Below are 19,463 nucleotides of genomic sequence, written 5' to 3'. Positions count from 1 at the left end.
ATGTTTCATACTAATCTTACTACAGAAAATAATGTATATATCTTTTAAGTTTGTTGAGGTAGATCCGTAAATATGGCTGTAAGTCTCCATTGCAAACAGTAAGAAACTGATTCTTTATCAGCTTCACTGGAGTCAATGAAAAGATTCAGACAAAGCGGCATGCTGCTTTTATCATGAAACAAATGTTTTTGGAGAATGTTTATCTTAAGACCGAAATCGAGGTTGGTGATCACTCTAATAGGTTGATGATAGCAAAGATGCTGTATGAGAAATATTTTTAAAAAAGGTGTTAACATCAACTGGGAAGAATTTCAAATGCGAATAAATACCACTATAAATATTCTAATTCTGCAGTGATATATCATGGAGTAATTAACCCAGGAGAACCATTCTTCTTGGCGGGGAATAATCAGGTTTATAATAAGCATAATCCTCTGGACATTCCATTTCATTCCCTTCCTTTCTTTCCACATGCAAACGCATTTTCTGCATGCAAAGTGTGTATTTATTTGCTTTTTTAGATTAAACTAGCTAGTGTCTCATGGCATACAATGTCTATGTCACATGAGCAAAGAAGGCCAAATTAATCAAGAATATGGGTATTTAACATCAGAGCTGCAAAGGTTCTAGACATATTTCTGCTATGTCACTGGGCATAGAACTACCAGGACCTATAAAGGATTTATTTAATGACTGTGACTACCTTTGACCAGAACACTTAGACCTTTCCAGGAGATAGAAATTTGCATCTCAAAAAACCAGCTCTCAGTTAGTTTGTAGAATTGTTGAAAGAACAGAAGTATCATAAAGTCATTTGCTGTGCTTAAAAGGCATTCTTTATTACAATTATTATTTGGTTACGAGTTAGTGCTCAGAATGATATTCCATGCCTGAGCTTGACCTACAGAGTCTAAGGATTAAATCTTGATCCAACTGAAATCAGTGAAAACTTTTTACTTACAAGCATATAATTTTACTTCATTTTCTCTAGAACTTACTTTAAATTCAGGTTCGGTGGGCTTCAGAGAATTTGGCTCTTTCTAAAGAAATGTGTTTGCTTTTAACCTCGCCCAAATCCAGAATATTGACAGTGCAGTTTTAAAATTACAGAGATGCCCAGAAATCAGTCTGCAGTGTATTATGCATCCAAATTTACTATTTCAAACCTAAAAGATGTTAAGAAATCAGGCTAGATAATGTTCCTGTAGTTTTTGAAGTATTAAGGTATTTTTCTTAAAAGGCTACACTAGGTACAAAGTTGAGTGCTTTTATATACATAGACATATATAAATGTATATATATGGGTGTTTATTTATAGAGTCAAAATGCTTAAAGGTAAGGGCTCATATAGAGTAAATAGCATGCTTTAAGTAATGTAAATGTGGATATGTGACAAAGTACATACTTTAGTGCACAGGTATGTAATTAGTCTGTACTTGATTATTTTGCCTTATAGAGTTTCAACATATATATATATGCTTCAGTGTTATGTGTGTGCTTTTTTTCCCTGGTGGAAAATAGTATATATATATATGTGTTAGCTTCTTTGAAGCTACGTTTGGAAACTTTTATTATAAATGTCAGTTGCATAATTTGGTTCCAATCTATAATTTAGACTAATTACAGGATTTATAGTTACTTGTACATATTAATATAGCTTTTACATATTAATGATAATTTTGAAGTGGAACTGGATCCCTACCTTTTACTCTTCATGTGTTTCTATTCCTACATATTTTACATGACTAAGGATTAAAACGTCATCTTGACATAATTGTAAGCATAATTTCACTCAACATTTTCTCTCTACTTTTGTGTTTGCAATTAAATTGTTACTTCTCTTTCTCTCTCTCCCTTAGTTACACAGTAAGGATTTTTGAATGTATATTGTCATCTAAGGTAAGCTTTCATATGATTCTTGCATATGAAGCTTATGTCTGTTTACACGTCATACAATGTCTGCCTAGTATGGCATGATTTTCATTATTTCCCTTAATGAAAATGTTCTTTATAATTAGTAGCATGATAGTTTTAAGGCATATAAATTCAGATTTTATAGTAATTGTTTGTTACGGTAACTCCTCTTAGTAGTACATCCCACTACCTTCTAATAATGCACGTTTAAATGGAATTTAACAGTGCACGAGTTAGCATGATTAATTAGCACTAATAAAATGCAAGTAATAAAAGAGCATTTTGCATTTACAGTCAGTTATTTTCATATAGGAATATACCTCTACATAAATGAAATATTTATTCCACAGTTAATTTCATTTACAAATGAATGATTCGTATCACAACTTGCACTACATGAGTTGAAAAGAATGCCAAAAAGCATGCTTTTTTTTTTGTCTGTATTGTGCATCTACCTAAGGTCGGAAGCGAACACTTCTGCAATAATGACGGTGTTAAATGAGATAGCGCAGTCTCATAATCACTAGTAACTAATAGCACTTTAATTGGATAATCCTTGTGTTCATAAAGGTTATAAATTCCTAAAATCTGTACTCAGGTTAAATGCTGTAAGTATCAGCTCAGTTGCATTTAGCTGAAGCATTCAGAGACACTGATATCTTCATCCTGGCAATGTACTTTTGCTTTAAAGCTTTTGGTGTGTTCCAGAAAAGGCTCAGAAGGTAAGTGCAGTTCTTAGCGGGTGGTTTTGCAACTTGCAGAACAGAATACTCATGCAGACTTGTAAAAGGGATAGTAATGGTACATAGCTTTCTTACAACAAATGGCACCCTTCACCCTGAGAAAGGGCAGACTCTAATGCTTTTAGCAAAATATTTACCTTTTCCCCACTGTTCCTTCCAACTGTCATTTGATTTCAATGAAATTAACAGAAATAGCCATGTGTTTCGTTTCCATGACATTTTTTTTAATGGCATGAAATTTCATTGCTAATTTGGATTATTTGTAGTAAAATACTGCTTCTACAGCAGTGGGATGCCCTGGGTGGTGTGTTAGACACTACACACATGATTTTCTGGGCACTGAAAAGAAATATTTTGTCTTGGATTGCTAAAATTATTAAATGTTCTTCAAAAAATCTTTTGCCTTGTCCCTTTTTCCAGAACACCAAAGAAAACATGGAGTACTTCCAATGGCTTTCTTAAAAGCCCAGGTTTCTATTATAGCGGTGATTTAAAATAGGTTTGGTTCAGCTTTTTACTCACGGTGGCTAAGCCACAGTCATAAAGCACAAAGACCTAAAAGGCTGGCAATGGTACTTCTGATACCTGTTCAGTGAATATTGACTCAACCATCATAAAACTGGAAAATGGAAAAAAAAAAAAAAAACCAAACCAACCAAGTTTAGTTTCACAGAGACAGGAAACAAAGTTTTGGCAGGGCTGGAGGAAGCGCTGAATTCAAAAAGCCCCTATTTGTCAGCAGGGCTTGTGAGCACGGACACTCACTGCTGCAGCTAAGGAAGATGCTGGCCACAAGCGGCGAGTAAGTCTCCCCTGTGGCTCGGTGCAGGACCTCTGCCGTGGTTTAACCCCAGCCGGCAACTAAGCACCACGCAGCCGCTCGCTCATTCCCCCCCACCCAGTGGGTTGGGGGAGAGAATTGGGAGGAAAAAAAAAAAAAAAAAAGTAAAACTCCTGGGTTGAGATAAAGGCAGTTTAATAGGACAGAAAAGGAAGGAAAAATACTACTACTACTACTACTACTACTAGAATATACAAAACAAGCGATGCACAATACAATTGCCCACCACCCGCTGACAAATGCCCAGCCAACCCCTGAGCTGCAGTGCCCCCCAGCCAACTCCCCCCAGTTTATATACTGGGCATGACATCATATGGTGTGGAATATCCCTTGGGTCAGTTGGGGCCAGCTGTCCTGGCTGTGTCCCCTCCCAGCTTCTTGTGCACCCCGCTGGCAGGGCAGTATGAGAAGCTGAAAAGTCCTTGACTTAGTACAAACACTGCTCAGAAACAACCAAAACACCCGTGTGTTGTCAACATTCTTCTCATCCTAAATCCAAAACACAGCACTATACCAGCTACTAAGAAGAAAATTAACTTTATTCCAGCCTAAACCAGGACAACCTCCCACAGCTTTGAGATCACACACCAATAGCTTTAAGCGCTGGGAAAACTCTAGAGCTTTCAGGGAGTAAGCACCTGGATCCAAGGTGATTACATGTGGTCTGTTTTTATTCAAAAGTGAATCCAAAATCATTCTTCAGGCTTCCCCAGCAGATGAAAGTTTCCACTTTCATCACCTCTCTCTGGAGCCTAAAGGCACCTGTATCTAAAGTCCTGGCTTTTTTCATACGATTCTTTTACATATGTCATCCCACCTGTTATTTTCAAGCAACATGGTAAATATCTTGCTAAATACTTATAAACCTATAAGACCCAACACTAGAATAATTTGAATGTCTCTGCATGTTTTCCACAACTCGTCATAGTCAGGTGTTTTGTACATTGTTCGTGAGCTCACTTCCACCTCTGACTATACCCCACCCAGCCGGATGGAAAACCAGGAGTGTTATTTGAGGTGAAGCTTATCACAGACTATTGCATGGGGTGAGATAAAGGACTGTATAGATCACATCACAGAAATGAAATTCACCCTGCACAAGAGGACAGGAAAGTTCTGTATGGTACAGAGATTAAATAATGGTTAATTCTCGTGCTGGACTTTTGAACAGGGATGAATTTTATCACATCTCAAAATGAAGTATGCGATAGGGACTGACTAAATCTTTGTCGCTTACGCCAGAAAATAAAGGTAAAAAGCTGTTGCTCCAGGCACCTTTGACCTGAAGATTGTCTTATTCCTTGTTTGTAGGTGGGCTTTCGTTCTTCAGACTACTGATGGATGGAGTGCCTCCGCATATCATTGATTCATATATGCGTGAAGTACAGGCAAACAAAACTGAGGGGAAGTGAGAGTCCGTCCACAGTGTTTCCTCCCACTGCGCTGGAAATTGGTAGCAGAATTACAGCATTTTAGTTCTTGCAATGACAGAACAAACGTGTGGTTGGGGATTTTCTTTTTTTTTTTTCTTTTTTTTTTTTTTGTTTCTTATTTGTTGTTTTGTTTTCCCTACCTGCTCTTACTGAAAAGAAAGAATACGCATGGATTGCTTTGGGGTTGAAATGAAATGAACTGAAGACAACACACGTTTTGTAATGTTCAGCTTTATTTTCTGTTTGATATTGTGTTCTGTTTTTTAATGAGGAAAGAGGAGAAGCTGTGTAATAAACATGAGGAGGCAGTCAGAGTTCGTGCTTGGTGGTAGAAAGCAGATATTTCTCAGACTGGAAGTACATGGATTACCCAGTAGCTGTGCAATAAGACCCTTGGAATACATACCTCTGATAATGTATCTTATTCACCTGAGAATTGTTTAGCAGAATATGGTTTAACTGTAACGTAATTAATACATATGTACTTAATGATCATTTAAGCTGAACATATCTTCCTTTAGAAGTTTTGATTTCCTAAATCTGACCCATCAGTCTCTCAACTGAACTGAAATTGTTTTATTTAATGTACAATAAATATGAAGTGTTTAAGATCTACCAAGTTCTTGTTCACTATTTTTTTAAAGTTTTTTTCTGTCTCATCTTACCACATTTCTTGTTTAATTTCCACATACTGTAAAGCAGGAACTTGAGCCCACCACATTGAGGGGAAAATAGTATCAGCAGTCACCTAACCCAATGGGCTTATGCTTTAAGATGCATGACCCAGAATGTGAGTGAAGTTAAATGCTATAGGTACACACAATTTTGTATCTACATGTTTTGAATGCCAAGGGTGACAGCTTTCATCATTCTGGATCCGACCCCGTCCTCATCAATTCATGGAGCTCTTGTAGCTATCGTAGCAGGAAAGGGACTCAGACCATATCACTAGTGAGTTTACCATGCAAGGCAAAAATGCCTTAGATAAGGTAAAATGGCTACATTATTTTTCCAACTCTAGTGTCATTAACCTCCAAGTATTTCAGGAGCGGGGGTGATTGTCCGTAAGTCTCCAGCAAACTCTAAAGCACGTGAGACAGAAGGTCACACATAATTCGGCCAGGTTGTTGGTTCCCTATTGCCCTGTCATTTATTTACCAGTTCTCACTCTGGCTGTATAGATAGGGTAGGTTATGTGCTTACTGACTAATGATTGATCTCCAATTACGGTTTATAAAGATAAAGGTCTACTTAGACCAGTAGTACATTACAAGGTGGTTATTTGAGGTTAGCACATTTTCAAACATCCAGCAGTCAGTAATTATGCAATAATAAAAGAATGTGTTACTATGAACCGCCACTGCTGAACGGGTGTTTTTGCAGTTGAATCACCACTTCTTTCACTTTGGGGATCTGAATGCTTTTCTCACTTTGTTCCGTAAATCTTACTCGCTCTGAGATCCTTTTTCTTCTTTCTCTCCTTTCTATCTTTGTGATTTCTTCTGTGCTGCCATCTGTGCAAGGAAGCAATTCTCCATTCCCAGTGATCCTAGATGCACCCCCCCGCCAGCATTTCACCCTGCTCCTGCCAAAATCATTTCTCTCCTACACATTCATTCACACCTACACATGAAAGAAGGCAACACATCTACTAAGAAGAAAATTTCATAAAGGATTAATAATTTCTCTTTATTCTGTATCTCACCAGTGAATCAGGAATCCCTTCATCTGTTTTGAAGGGCAGAAGGCTGTGGGAAAGGGTCAGTTTGAATTTATGCCATGCAGGTTTAAGCATTTAAGCACGTGGCCCTCATTTAAAATAATATGAGTCTGTTGAGATATATTATAGTCAGCACCAAAAGCTATAGTTATTTTGAGTTTGTGCTTTTCAGTAAGCCAAAAAGGATGCGCATAGCCATCTGCACTTTGTATGCAATGATGTTTACAGCTTCAAGCTTATGTATCTATCTGCCTCCTCAGTCTTAATATACCGTACATAACAACCTGGGAGCCAGCATAAATCTCAGCTTCTGTAGGCTCTCTGCTGATGGAATTAGCTAGTCTAATTTCTACCAGATGCCAGCAGTGTTAAAAGACAAGCTGAACTAAGCTACTTTTCACTGTGTGAACGGTAAGCGTTATATTCGGATGCCCTTAATTCCTCCCCAGTTGCATTGCCCAGCATTTGCCATTGGCTGTCCCTCGGGCTCGAGATGGGCCACACCAACAGGACGTACTGGGTATCAGGCCGTGCGTGGAATCGAGCTGAGTGGGCATTAGTGTGCTATAAATTCATACTCTCGCTAACTGCTGACCAGCCAAGCTTCTGGATTAAAAACTAATTGAAAATGACTTTGAGAGGAATGATAGGATAGGGTGGGATAGGAAAGGGATTTCTAGTAGATCTAAAACATGCTGCAGAACCTTAAATAGAGAATAACATAAGATAAAGTTTTGATTTATGATGATCCCCTAATGGGATTCTCCAAGGATGGTGTTTGATAGATGAAATAAAGTCACCAAACCCACAGAGTTAAGAAAATGCTAATGAAATCTGCAGTTAATACCAGCTTGGGAGAAAAAAGATGTACCAAAGACAACAAAAACTACAGGCAAAACAACCTAGAGAAAAATAGAAGCAGCACAGTATCATGTAGTAGAAGATATGTCCCAATGCTCCCGAGAAGAAATTTCTCCAAAGTCAGCTCACATGGAATTTCCGGGAAATTAGTGAACCTGAAAGAGACCTATGAGTAACAGAGGACAGCAAATAAAACCTGGTCATATGAGATAAAGTAACAGCAAAACACAAAAGCTCCAGGAGAAGTGAAACTAGTCGTGCTTTTATGGCTTACGGTTGTGTTCCCTGATGTCTCACAATATGCGAAACCAGTCTAAGGCTTCAGCTAGTTGCATTATTCATATTACCTGTTTGCTATACGCTCTCCATCAACTAGTATGTGCTGAGGTTATAGTTCAGTAGCACCTTTAATAAGGATTCTCTTTTCTGCCCACTTTCACATATCTGGTAGGAATTTAGTATTTTTGAAAGCTCTGCCTTGGTGTTCAATTTGACTTACACAGGTCAGGGAAAGGTATTACTTAGAATAAGAAGGCAGACCCAAACATGTATACAGATATAGATATACACACAGAGCAAGAAGAATCAAAGTTAATTAAAAAAAAAAAAAAAAAAGGGGCATTATTTTTAAAGAAGCCAGAGGAAAATATTTTGTCTTCTCTTGGCTTGTTCTCCTTGCCCATGAAAGGGCATTTGATATATAGTTGTTACTGTGGTATAAATACAGATCCATTCTCAAATTGGAGCTTGATTCTCCAAATTCTCTTTACGTGGAGCTTGATTCAGGCATTTTAGTTACCCATTTGCATTGAAAGATCATGGCCAGTGTCAGCCCATTTTTCCCTCATTGAAAACAATCTCACAAATATAAAAAGGGGAGGGAGAAAACTACATGAAAAGCTTTTAAAGAACGCTTAAATTGAGATATGCTGTTTATAAGGAAGTCTTTACTAAAAGTCAGAAATTTTTAAAAATATTCCTTTAAAAAAAAGTTTCAAGCTTCCTCTACTTTCTTTTTGGGGAAAAAAAAGAGTATAATATTGCTTCCTTTTACAGAGTATTGTGAAGGAAGACTTACTTTATGAATGTCTTTTGCTGCATTTTGAGATTCTGGAGCAAAAGGCATTCTATTTTAAGCACAGTGTACTTACTGTCACTTGATTTTCGTGGCTTGCTTTCCTGACTGACATGTAAAGCTGCTGCTTTGCTGAAGCAGAGAGCATTTGGAAGCAAAAGTGTATCCTGAATACTGAGGAAGCACTGGAAGTCTAAACACACTGGACTTTAACTTCTATGTTTCTCTTGTTCTATGCCTTGTTGCTGAATACTTTTAAAATTGAAACAAACCCTTCCCCCAGCTCAGTGATAAATTCAGTAGAGAATCTGTTTCTTCCTCTACTCATTTGGCCCTCATTTTTGTCACCACTTATCTTCCCCCCCGCCCCTTTTTTTTCCTGGCTGGTTTTTTTCCTTCTTCTTACTGTATTAATTGCTTAAGTTTATAATTAAGAATATGGATGCAATACTGGTTTGGTTATAATTCTTAAAAACATAAAAAATGTTTTCCTTTTATTTTCCTCTTGGTATCACAAAGAGCTTGAGCAATCTTTCCATAAATACCAGTACCATCACGTTCATTGACCACAGCGATGCACAGGGTATTAAAAGAAACAGTATTTTACCTTTTTCCAAACCCAGTGATTCCAATGGATGGGCAATACAGCTGGTTGTGAATCTGGCTGTCACACCAGCCTTTTGCCATTCTGTAGTTGGCTCTCATTGACTCTTTCTTTATTACGTTATGTATTACCCCCTCCTTTGCTGGCAGTTCCTCTCTTCTCTGTTTGGTCCCTAATACCAATTGCCATATTGTACTGTATTTACTGAGCTGTAACTTAAATCAGCAGACGAATGACATAGCGTTTGGGACACACATACCACGTCAAGGGATTGTGAAACCACCTTTTTGCATGTCAAGCATTCCTGACCCTTGCAGTAGAGAAACCTACTCAAAAACGTATTATCAGACAAAGGGAAGAGGCTCACTGTGGATAACAGGGAATTGCTCTGTCCAAGAAATTGTTGTCTGGCCAGAAAGCTGCAGCCTCTGGCCCGCAATAGAATAACTTAGAAAAGGACTGCTGATTCCAAGAAGATGCCATTTGGGTGTATAACACTTGTTAGAGGCTGTCTTTTATATTTTCTACTTCATCTTTTCGTCTTTCATACAGCTGCACAGTGCTCACCTTTCCTTGGCCGCATTCAAAAACCTCATACCTTCCTAGAGCGTCAGGGATACATCTAAAATCCTTCACGTGACCAATTCAAATAACCTGACGTGCCACAATTTCCGAAAAGGCGTTACTTGTTTCGAAGCGCCTTCTCTGAGCAGGTCAAGGAGGTGAAGGCGATCCAGCATAACAGAGTCTTCAGGCACCCCATAACGCCTCAGACCGCCCCCGAGAGCGGGCGGCAGGTCTCCCGCCCGCGACGGCGGACCCCTTCGCCGATACGCCGGGGATCCCCTCCCCGCAGACACGGCTGCGGCGTCCTGCCGAGGGCAGGGAGGTTGCCTGCTGCCCAAGCTCTTATTTTGCTAAGACGAACAAGGCAATTCAGAGGGGAGAGGGGGATTCAACCCACCGCGCCCGCGTCCGGCACTGACGAGACGTGGGCGCGCAGGCCCGCCACGTCAGGCCCCAGCACCGGCCGAGGCTGCCCACGGGCCTGCGGAAATGGCGGGCAGCAGGCGGGCACCCCCTCGACGACCGGAGGGTTCCCCCCCGCCCCGCCCGGCCGCCGGTAGGCGGCACAGCCAGGGCAACCGGCCCAGCAACGGGACCCCTGCTGCGGGGGGAAGGAGGGAGGGAGCCGTGCACTCGGGGTGAGGAAACCAACGGCGGGCCGGGGGCGAGGGCTCCCGCCCCGCGTTCGCTGTCTCGGCGGCGGCCGCTGCCCTCCAGCAGAACGGCCGCTGGGCGTCGGCCTCTTCCGCCTCCCGCCGCTGCCCTCAGCTCAGCCCCGCCCCGAGCGGCGGCGGCGGCGGCCTGACCCCGGTACCGTCCGGTGCGCGGCTGAGCGGCGGCGGCATGGCCGTGCCCTGGGCTCTGCCCACGCCCCTCAGCCCGGCGCAGCTGAAGCGCCTGGAGCAGCACCGCTACAGCGCGGCCGGGCGCTCGCTGCTGGAGCCCTGGCTGCAGCCCTACTGGGCCTGGTTGGTGGAGCAGGTCCCGCTGGGGCTGGCCCCCAACGCCATCACCCTGGGCGGGCTCCTACTGAACTGCCTGACGGCGCTGCCGCTCATCGCCTGCTGCCCCAGCGCCACCGAGCAGGTACCGGCCCGCCGCCGCCGCCTCCTCTCCGTTAGAGCCCTTCTCCCGCCTGCCACCGCCTCCTCCCGGCCAGGGCCTCGCCTCAGCCCGGCGGCCCGGCACCGGGTGCCGCCGGGCGGCCTGACGCCGGGGGAGCCCCCCTCCCCGACCCCGGTACCTCCTGCCGGTAGCCGGACGGAGCTCTCGGGCCCGCGCCCCGCCGCGGGGTGCGGTGCCCGGTCACTCGCGGCTCCTTCCCGCGGGAGGGAGGGCTAAGGTAGCGCTGCGGGTTTGCCCTGAGAAATCAGGGGAGCGGTGATGGCGGGGGTCACGCTTTGGGGTAGCGGGGGTCAGGCTGGAGGTGGGTGTTACGGTTGGAATGCCCAAAAGGTTGGGGGGATCCCGTGAAAGGGCGAGTTCCAGTGGGCTCCTCCGCGGTCCTTCGCTGACCAGAGGTCCCGGTGAAAGGGCCGGGGCTCGGATGGGGCCGCGGAGCCGAGCTGACCCTGGAATACCGGAGCCCAGCCTGCTCCCGGGACCGTCGTACCTCCCACGCGTGTGCCTCTGCTCAGGCAGCTTGCTGGGAGGGAGACATAAGCTGTGTCTACTCCCTTCCGGAGAGGAAGGCTGTAAGAAGGGCCGCCGGCCAGGAGAGAGGGCGCGGGATGCGCCCAGGAGCAGGGCAGAGCCGGCCACCCCGCATGGCTGACACCAATTCGTCATCGCTTAGTTCGGAATCGAGGTTCGGTTGTGCTGCAGATGTGTTAGCTGACAGTAGCTCAAATGCTTCCCATCCTCACATGGGAAACGATTAATTGCTTTAGCTTCTGGAGCGAAAACAAGCTTGTTAACGTGGGCTGATGCTGCTGTCGCTTAAACTGGGTGGCCTACAGTTTCTCTGACAAGTTAAGGAATTCTGTTGGAGCTTCCCAGCCTGTTACGGGTTTCCCAGTGCAGAGTCTTCGTGGTGGGAAATATCAGGGGAAAATTGCTTTGTGTAGGTAAAATACCTTGAAGGGTGGCTGTTGTTTTCCTGCGTTCTGGTGGGCTTAAGTCCTAGCTTAAGGCAGAGGTGGCAGTTGGTCGGGTTTTTTTAATAACTTAGATATACTTTGGTGAGTGTTCTTGTTGACAGAAGAACCCTTCTTTTTCTCTAGTTGCTTTGCCCTTTGTGGTAGCAGAGGTGTTTGTGGCAGATGTACCAGGAAGCTGATCCAGATCAAAATTAACTTTGCTTTGGTCTAACCCGATCACTTCCCTGATTTCCATCACCAGATAGAGGCACGCTGTGGCCTTGCAGGCAGTAGGAGAAGGTAGGATAGAGATGGGAGTGAATGGTTGGAAACTGCACATTGTCTTCTAGTGGCACTTTGAGAATTAAAATGCTTGTGGAACTGCTGCCTTTAGCTTAGTTTGCCAGCTATGTGTCTGGATGTTCATTTTAGCTTCTCTTTGCTATTCAGGCAAAAAAAGGCAGAAAGTAAATTTTAAGTTATTTTTCCCTTGAGGACTCTTGCACAAAAAGAAGGTGGTTGTGTTGCAGACATCCAGGGGAATCATTCCTTCCAGGAAAGCTTAGGTTGAGTTTTAGGAACTTTACTATTTTTTTTTTATTGTGGAAGCTGAATTTTATAAGAATCTGGAGTTTGGACTAAAATTCCTTGTTCAGATATCCATATGTGCTTTATAAATATGTAGAGTAAAGCCAGACTCCTTATCCAACTGGGATTTTTTTTGCCTCTGTGCTGTGAGAATAGCCCTCACTTTCTCTTTCTGCATCACTTAGGGCATCGTTATCTCTCTTCTGCTTGTTTAATGACTCAGCTTGTCTTCCACCTAAGATGTCATGGTTCTGGATGGCTTTTTTAAAAATATAAAAATAGCTAAAACTGTTGCAATGCTAATAGGTGTTATATGTACTGTTGTAACATCTACTTTGTACTTTTGACTTGGATGTGTAGGCTGGAAGGGCTGGGGGGAAGATGGAACTCAAAATGATGTTAAAGGTCATTGAATCACAGGCTGAACTAATAGCATAGTGCACTTCAACATCACCTCTCTATACTGCCAAGCCACCTCTTCCACTCATGAACAAGTCTTCATTACCTGATGGACTAACAAGAACTTGTTAAATTCTCTTGGTGGAAGTGTAGGAGCACTGGATAGAAGACTTGGATAAAATAACAAGCAGGTTTGTGTTTTAGGTGGAGTTTTTCTTATGAGGTGGTTTGTGTGGTGGTTTTTTTTTCCCTAACCAGTCTTTAAGTGGGCCATTTCTATTAGTCCTTTATTGAAAACACTGAAGTCTTGATGTTTGTACAAACCACCTGAAACAAGTAAGACTGGTAGCTGAAATCCCTTGGAGCGTAGCTGCTAGCAGATGCCTAGAAAAGAGATCTTTCCCTGATATACCCTTCCAGCTGCCAAAAGACTGTGGTTTAGGGGTTTCTTGGCAAGGGATTCTACTCGGGTTACTTGCTAGAACAGCAACTGATGGATCTATTTCTCCACAGACACCCTCCACCTCATGATTTTGCCTTCTGAATTACTTGTTTTGAACCTGTTTGTACTTTCAGATTCCATTATGTCGTATTGCAGTGAATTCCACAATTTAATAATACTTCCCCCTCTGCCAATGCAATTAATGTCTAAAACCATACAATGCTCCCTTGTTCTCTTACTGTGTAGCCGTTATTTCCTTATACACTATTCTTTTTATTTTCATCAGCATGAGTAGCCACTAAAGCCACTTTGTTACTGACTAGCACAATATGTTTTGGCTTTATAAAATATTGTCTGCTTCAGTAATGTCTCCTTGTCTAGTAGAAACATGGGTTGTATCACTGTCTCCTGTAAATGCACATTTCAACATAAGCCTTCTTACTTGTAGCTAAGCCATTAGCAGACTGCACCCCTCTTGTAACTAAAATCCATGTGTGTAGATTTTTTGTAGAGTGTTTGTCCAGTTTCCTAATCTGTGTAATTTAGGACAGTAATCTATAGAAATAATACCCGGGATTGCTACACCAGGTGTGGTGGTGGGGAGGACACTACCTGCACATTTCATGTTCTGTGGAGGGCTGAAATACCTTCTTCACTAAGACTGCTGGCTGGTTTGGTTTTTTTTTCCTTTTTTCTTTTTCTTTTTTTAATACTAATTATAAAATATTTAGGAATGAAAAGTTTTACCGACTTGAAGTATGAACAGTGTGTATTTGCTGCATTAGAGTGTAAAAGGAGCACTTCTTAGGTGAGGATTTCCATTTTATCCCCATTTGACAGTGAACAATTTTGCTCTACTGTCAGCTGACTTCTCTGAAGTAGCTACAGTTACTTCATTAGGTCTTGCAGGTGGATCTCTCATACCCTCTCAGTTTCTAGGGAAACTGACATGTTATTTTTTTTCTTGCATCAACACTAGGAAGAAACCTTGCTAAACATAATTCTCTGTCTTTTTCAAAGGGAGAAAGGAAACACTGATCCTGCTGCTTTCATGGTTGCTGGTGGAGGGGCCTAGCTTTAGTAATACTTCAAGCTTAGACACAGGTCTCTCTAAAATAGCATAGGAAGCTAGAATTTTAGGACAGAAGTTCATGCTAACAGTAATAGTTACTTTGTATTCAATTTCTACCTATTTAAAAAAAAAACCTTGTAGCATTTACAGCAGGATCTAAGCAAAGAGCACCCCAAACTGATCAGAGTAGATGTCATCCAGTGATAAAGACTTGTCCTGCTTGCTGTCAACTTCTTAGGTTCCATCATGTGTCATTTATTTGGGTTTTTTTAAAGCCTTTGTTCCTGTTGTCTATAATTTCCTGGAGGTTACTGGGAATAGGGGAAGACGGGAAGAGAAGAGCATGTATTATGGATTTGCAGTTTGGGCAGTGATGGCAAAAGGGGGCAGGGGCTCAAGTGTTCTCATGCAGAAAGCAGAGAGAGGGAAGGGAGGCCTGTGGTGGCTAGCTCTGTAGAATTGTTTAAGAAACGGTGCAGTGAATTTATAAAAGCTGATCTTGCTGATCTATGCTGTTTAGAAAGCCATACGTCTAGGGAGACCAAAAAGCAGGGGAGGGTTTAGGTGACTCCAGCTAGCTCTACTATTAACTGTTTGGAGGGAGAGGAGCATTGGCTAGGTGCTGTCTCTGCTTCTCTGTCTTTTTTAAAAACTCCCTTAAAAAAAACCCCAACACCCCCAACCCACCCCCAAACAAAAAAAAAAAAAACCACACCTCCTTTTAAACTGAAAGAGGGATTGTCTTGAGTTTTTTCCTGTCAGAGGGGAAATGAGGGGAAGATACTGACAGGCATGACATCATGTAAACTGCAAAGGGACAACTAAGCTTTGTGGGAGAGAAAAGTAGAAAAGAAGGTGAACTGGAACAGCTGGTGTGAGCTGGGGGCATGGGGGTGTGAAGGAAGAAGCATTAAGCCCCTAACCTGATAGAGGAAAAGCGTGAAGCACTGACTGGGGTGGGGAATCCAGCCAATACCCATGAGTGAAGAACAGACCACTCAGTAGTGAATGGGAGAAAAAAGTATTTGGCATAAAGTAAGACAGCAAAGGTTCGGAAACCCCGACGCAGAAGGATGGGAGATCTTTCAGAGGGAGCTTGTTGGGGAGAAGAGGATGCTAAAGGCAGGCATGAAATGCACTTGGGCTATAGTATGATTATTTGATTTTTGTTTTTTTTCCCCCTCCCTGTCCTCTCCTCCTGCTGTAATGCAGGTTTAAACAGGCCCTTCCCTTCTCCTGCTATTAGTACGATTGTACGTAGTGCTTTGTGCTGAACAGAAGTGAGGGAAATGATCCATGTTTGGGGGGAAGAGGGAGGGAGTCCAGTAAAAATGTCTCTCTCTATTCTGGATCTGGTCCAGAGAGGGACCATGCAAACCAGGGCAAAATTAGTAGCTGTGGATTGAGGAAGTGAGATTATGACTAAATGTGATGAGTAATTAAGGGGGGGCTGAATCTTTAAATCTTGCAAGATCTTGGGCTGTTGAACCCTCTGGGATTGAGAGCTTTGCTCGAAATAAGTGGTAAGCGATGTCCTTGGCATATGTAGTCTTTTGCAGCTGTCCATGTTCTTTTGTGGGGTGGAATCACAGAAGCAGAAGAAGAAGGACTGCTGTTCAACCTACACTTTTTCCTGAAGGAGAGGCATGCCACACATACCTGTCAAAGACTATATGCACGTGGTTTTGTTTTGACACCCTCTGGTTCAGTAGATGGCTAGACCTGCTGTACCAAATCTGTGTGTGACAAGATTCTGGGGCTGTATCATCTTTCAGACATCCTTTTTAACTGAAGCAGAGAAGTATCCCCACTCCTTCCCCCTTCCCCCAGGTTTCTGTTCTCTTCTAGTTCCATGAGAATAGCATCTAGCTCTGGCCAAATAATACATTTGCTTGGACAGGATATAACTTTGGGCAGAGATAATAAACACCTCATCAGTGAAAAGCTGATGATTATTGGGAGCCTCCTGACCTTTCTGCTGAGTCTGTCAGCCATGTCAGCATTCTCAAATGCTCCCACTTCTCTAATTTGCAAACTACTTGGGTCCAGCGTGGGAAGCCAGCAGGGGACATCCCTGGATGGAGAGCCGGGCGTGTGAGAAGGCAGAGGAGACAGTAGCTGTAGCTGTATTGAGAGGGTGGACAGCACAGAGAATCTGTGGTTATTAGGGAATTTGGAAACCTCTGTGCACCTTTGGTGATTTAGAAAACTGTATTTACTGATTAAAGAGCATTCATTTAATCTGCTAAATGCATAGTTGAGCACAAGTGACCTTTGGTTATTACCACTTTGGGTTAAATTTGAACTGACAGCCTAGGGATGAAAAGCTCCAGATTGTGTTTCTAAGCTCTCTCAGACACCTGTTCCCCTATTCTTACTAGGATCTTCTTCCCTTCTCCGCAACTGTGGGGATATAGATGCATCCGCTACAGGTGTTAATGGATACAGATGATCCTTACTGGGAAGAGGATGAAAACTCTCCCCCTCTTTCCAGATCATCAAGGAGCAGAGCGTTTTAGTTTCGGAGTCTGGGGGGACCGTTGCTTTGATTTGTCCCAGCAGGAGCTAATGCAAACAGACTTGGATCAGCAGTCTTAATGATTATACCTGTACTATAACTTGCAACTTGACAAAAGCCATTGCTTTGTCAAAAAGACCTAATATGAGAAGTTTGAGTTGAAGCTGATTTATTTGTTTATTTTTACATTTAATGTGTTACACTTGTTTTGAGGTAAGGTAAATGTAGACGATGTGACCTCGAACAGGAATTCTTGCATCATGTTCTGTGGGTTATGGAAACTTTCATAAACTAACTACAGTAACTAGCATGCAAGCCTTGTGTTTTGGTTAGAATTGAGGCTGTACTTCATGGATCTTGCATTTCAAAAGATTGTGGTAATACCAAGCATATGGCATACAGAACTATGGCTAATGATTTAAAAAAAAGTGCCATAACAGATTTCTGTTCCTGACTGGTGTTTCAATTATGGAAATGATTCAGTTAAATAAGAAAATGCCCACGCTCCGGCATTTGACTTAATTGGTGATGTGCCCCATGCTGCGGGGGGTGAATGCAGAGTGGGTAAGGAATTTGGCTAGCATATTTAGCACTGGATACAGTCTACTTCTGTCCGTGATTTGGAGAACCTGATGACTTTAAAGCAAACTAAAAATCTATTTCAGTTATAGGTAGATGGTTGCAAAAGGAAGGGAGCCTAATGCAACCAAAAAACCAGTGGTGTCCTGGACAGAGTTGCCAGGTGTGGCCTGGTTTACTTGCCAAAATCCAGGGATTAGTGTGACAAGTTTTGATAGATCTCAAGCTATCATTTCGTAACTAGTAGAAGTATGTCACAGTAAGGACGCCTTGTAAAACACTGCAGATTACCTTTGTGGCAGTTCACAGTAGTATCGGTGATAAAATTGGAAATGTCTTTAAAATACTACTTTAAAGGACTACAGTGAAACCAGTGGTTTCTCCTAGCCTTTCTGCTCATAATGCTTCATTCATAGGTCTGTGTGAGGAGCTGCCTTGTTTGAGCAGTATCAGTTATTCTCCATACAGCAAAGTTACCCTGAATAAGCCGGTATAGGTACTGTGGTAGCTTTAGTATGTGGATTATATCACAAGTGAAATGATCTTAGCTTCAACGGGGGTCCTAACTGTGCTTTTATGTCCTGAAATACCTGAGCAATGGCTGACAACCCTCTGTTTTGGAAAGGTGGAGAGCAAGAACAGGGGCTGCCAGGTAGCTGCTGCCTCCCTGCAGAATGTCTGACCAAGTGAGCTTGAGCCAGGAGAGGCCCCTGAGTTCTCCATTCCTCCACGTGATCTGCAAACCCGGGGTGGCAGTAGGCATCTCCTGCTGTCCACAGGCTCTGTCCTTCCCCCTTTGTCAGAGGAGAGAAACTTTTTCAAAAGTTGGCTAAGAACTCACTCCTTGGTTTAACCCCATCCCCCAACACAAAATTCCTTTGTTTAACTGCACTAACAAGGGAGAAGAAACCTAAATAACTTGACTAATTCCATTGGTAAACATCAAACATATTGCTGTCATCACTTGACCTGGATTTCTGTAGTGTGATCTCTGGGGGGGGTTCTCAGATACCAGCACGTTAAATGTCCATTGGAATGAGAATATCTACTCATCCTGTTTTACCTGCTCAAGGCTTCCGACATGATCAGCGATTACAATTTTTCTTAGTTTCCTTGGATGAAGGGGAAAGACAGCCTTGCCAGTTTTGAAGAATTTTCTAAGTTTTCTAGATTTCTATGTCCATACAAATCCAGATTTCTCACCTATAGCTGGAATCCCTAATTCTTTGACTGTCTTTTACTTCAAAGCTGGACACAGCAGCCAACTGTTTGACTTTAAATGGTGGAAATGTTTTGTTAATGAAATTATCCAAATACTGGGTAGCAGGAAAATCATAAATTTGCTGACAATATTGTTTCCATATTAAGAGCACAAAACTAAGTGATAACATATAGTGTATCAGCCAGCCTTGAATACAGGAGGAAGTCTTAAATAACAGCAAAAAAGCTGTTCGGAATTGAACCTCCCTTAAGCATGCTGGTTCTTGGGAATGATGTGTGTTTTCATCAGTCTGACTGGAGGCATACCTTTTTTTTTTTTTTCCTAACTCAAGTCAGTGAGTATAATGATGATGAGAAAACAGAACGTCTGGAGGAGCAGCTCGCCTCATCTGCATTCTTATTGCTGTCTTCTGTCCCTGCCTATGAACTGATGGGAAACTGTTGTTTTTCCTTTTTCCCCCAGCTCTGACACTGGGTTTATACAAGTGTGGACAAATCTCAGTGAGCTGAGATTTGATCTGTTGTCTAAATCTGCTTAATAGCCTTTACTGGACTGAGGAAATACATGTAATCACGTTGGTCTGTTTGTGCTGCAGGAGAGGAATTGCAGAGGTGTAGAGCCACAGCAGCTGTCCCTTACCTGGGAGCGGGAAAGGATTCAGCTCTGTGACTCAGCCTGTGGCCGTTCACTTGTTTAACCTGCAAGTTGCATTTCCAGCATTTATACCTAATTTTGACTCTTTTTGTGAACAGTGTTTCTAAATGTTAAGGATACTAGTGGAAACTACTTGAGGCAAAAATGTTACCT

General features: G+C 42.6%; 2 protein-coding genes across 13 annotated transcripts in view; both read left to right on the top strand.

The window, feature by feature from the left end:
• Positions 1-6,205, top strand: part of MYBPC1 (myosin binding protein C1) — an 81,379-nt gene extending 75,174 nt beyond the window's left edge. For 4 of the 11 annotated variants that reach the window (XM_030041307.1, XM_041118195.1, XM_030041313.1 and 1 more), the window contains 3 exons: positions 355-413; positions 1,860-1,899; positions 4,810-5,008. In XM_030041307.1, coding sequence (XP_029897167.1) covers positions 355-413; positions 1,860-1,880 — 80 coding nt within the window. In that variant the 3' untranslated portion in view covers positions 1,881-1,899; positions 4,810-5,008. Of the gene's footprint in view, positions 1-354; positions 1,143-1,859; positions 1,900-4,809 lie in introns of those variants that run through there. The other 7 variants (XM_030041312.2, XM_030041308.2, XM_030041311.2 and 4 more) reach the window with 6 other exon arrangements.
• A 4,293-nt stretch (positions 6,206-10,498) lies between these two features.
• CHPT1 (choline phosphotransferase 1) overlaps positions 10,499-19,463 on the top strand; it is a 23,454-nt gene continuing 14,489 nt past the window's right edge. The window contains exon 1 of one of the 2 annotated variants that reach the window (XM_030040235.2): positions 10,499-10,844. In XM_030040235.2, the coding sequence (XP_029896095.1) occupies positions 10,602-10,844 (243 nt within the window). In that variant the 5' untranslated portion in view covers positions 10,499-10,601. The remainder of the gene's footprint in view (positions 10,845-19,463) is intronic. The other variant, XM_030040234.2, reaches the window with a different exon arrangement.

This window comes from Aquila chrysaetos, chromosome 17, assembly GCF_900496995.4.
Source record: "Aquila chrysaetos chrysaetos chromosome 17, bAquChr1.4, whole genome shotgun sequence".
Lineage (NCBI taxonomy): Eukaryota > Metazoa > Chordata > Aves > Accipitriformes > Accipitridae > Aquila > Aquila chrysaetos.
This window is presented reverse-complemented; position numbering and strand designations above follow the sequence as displayed.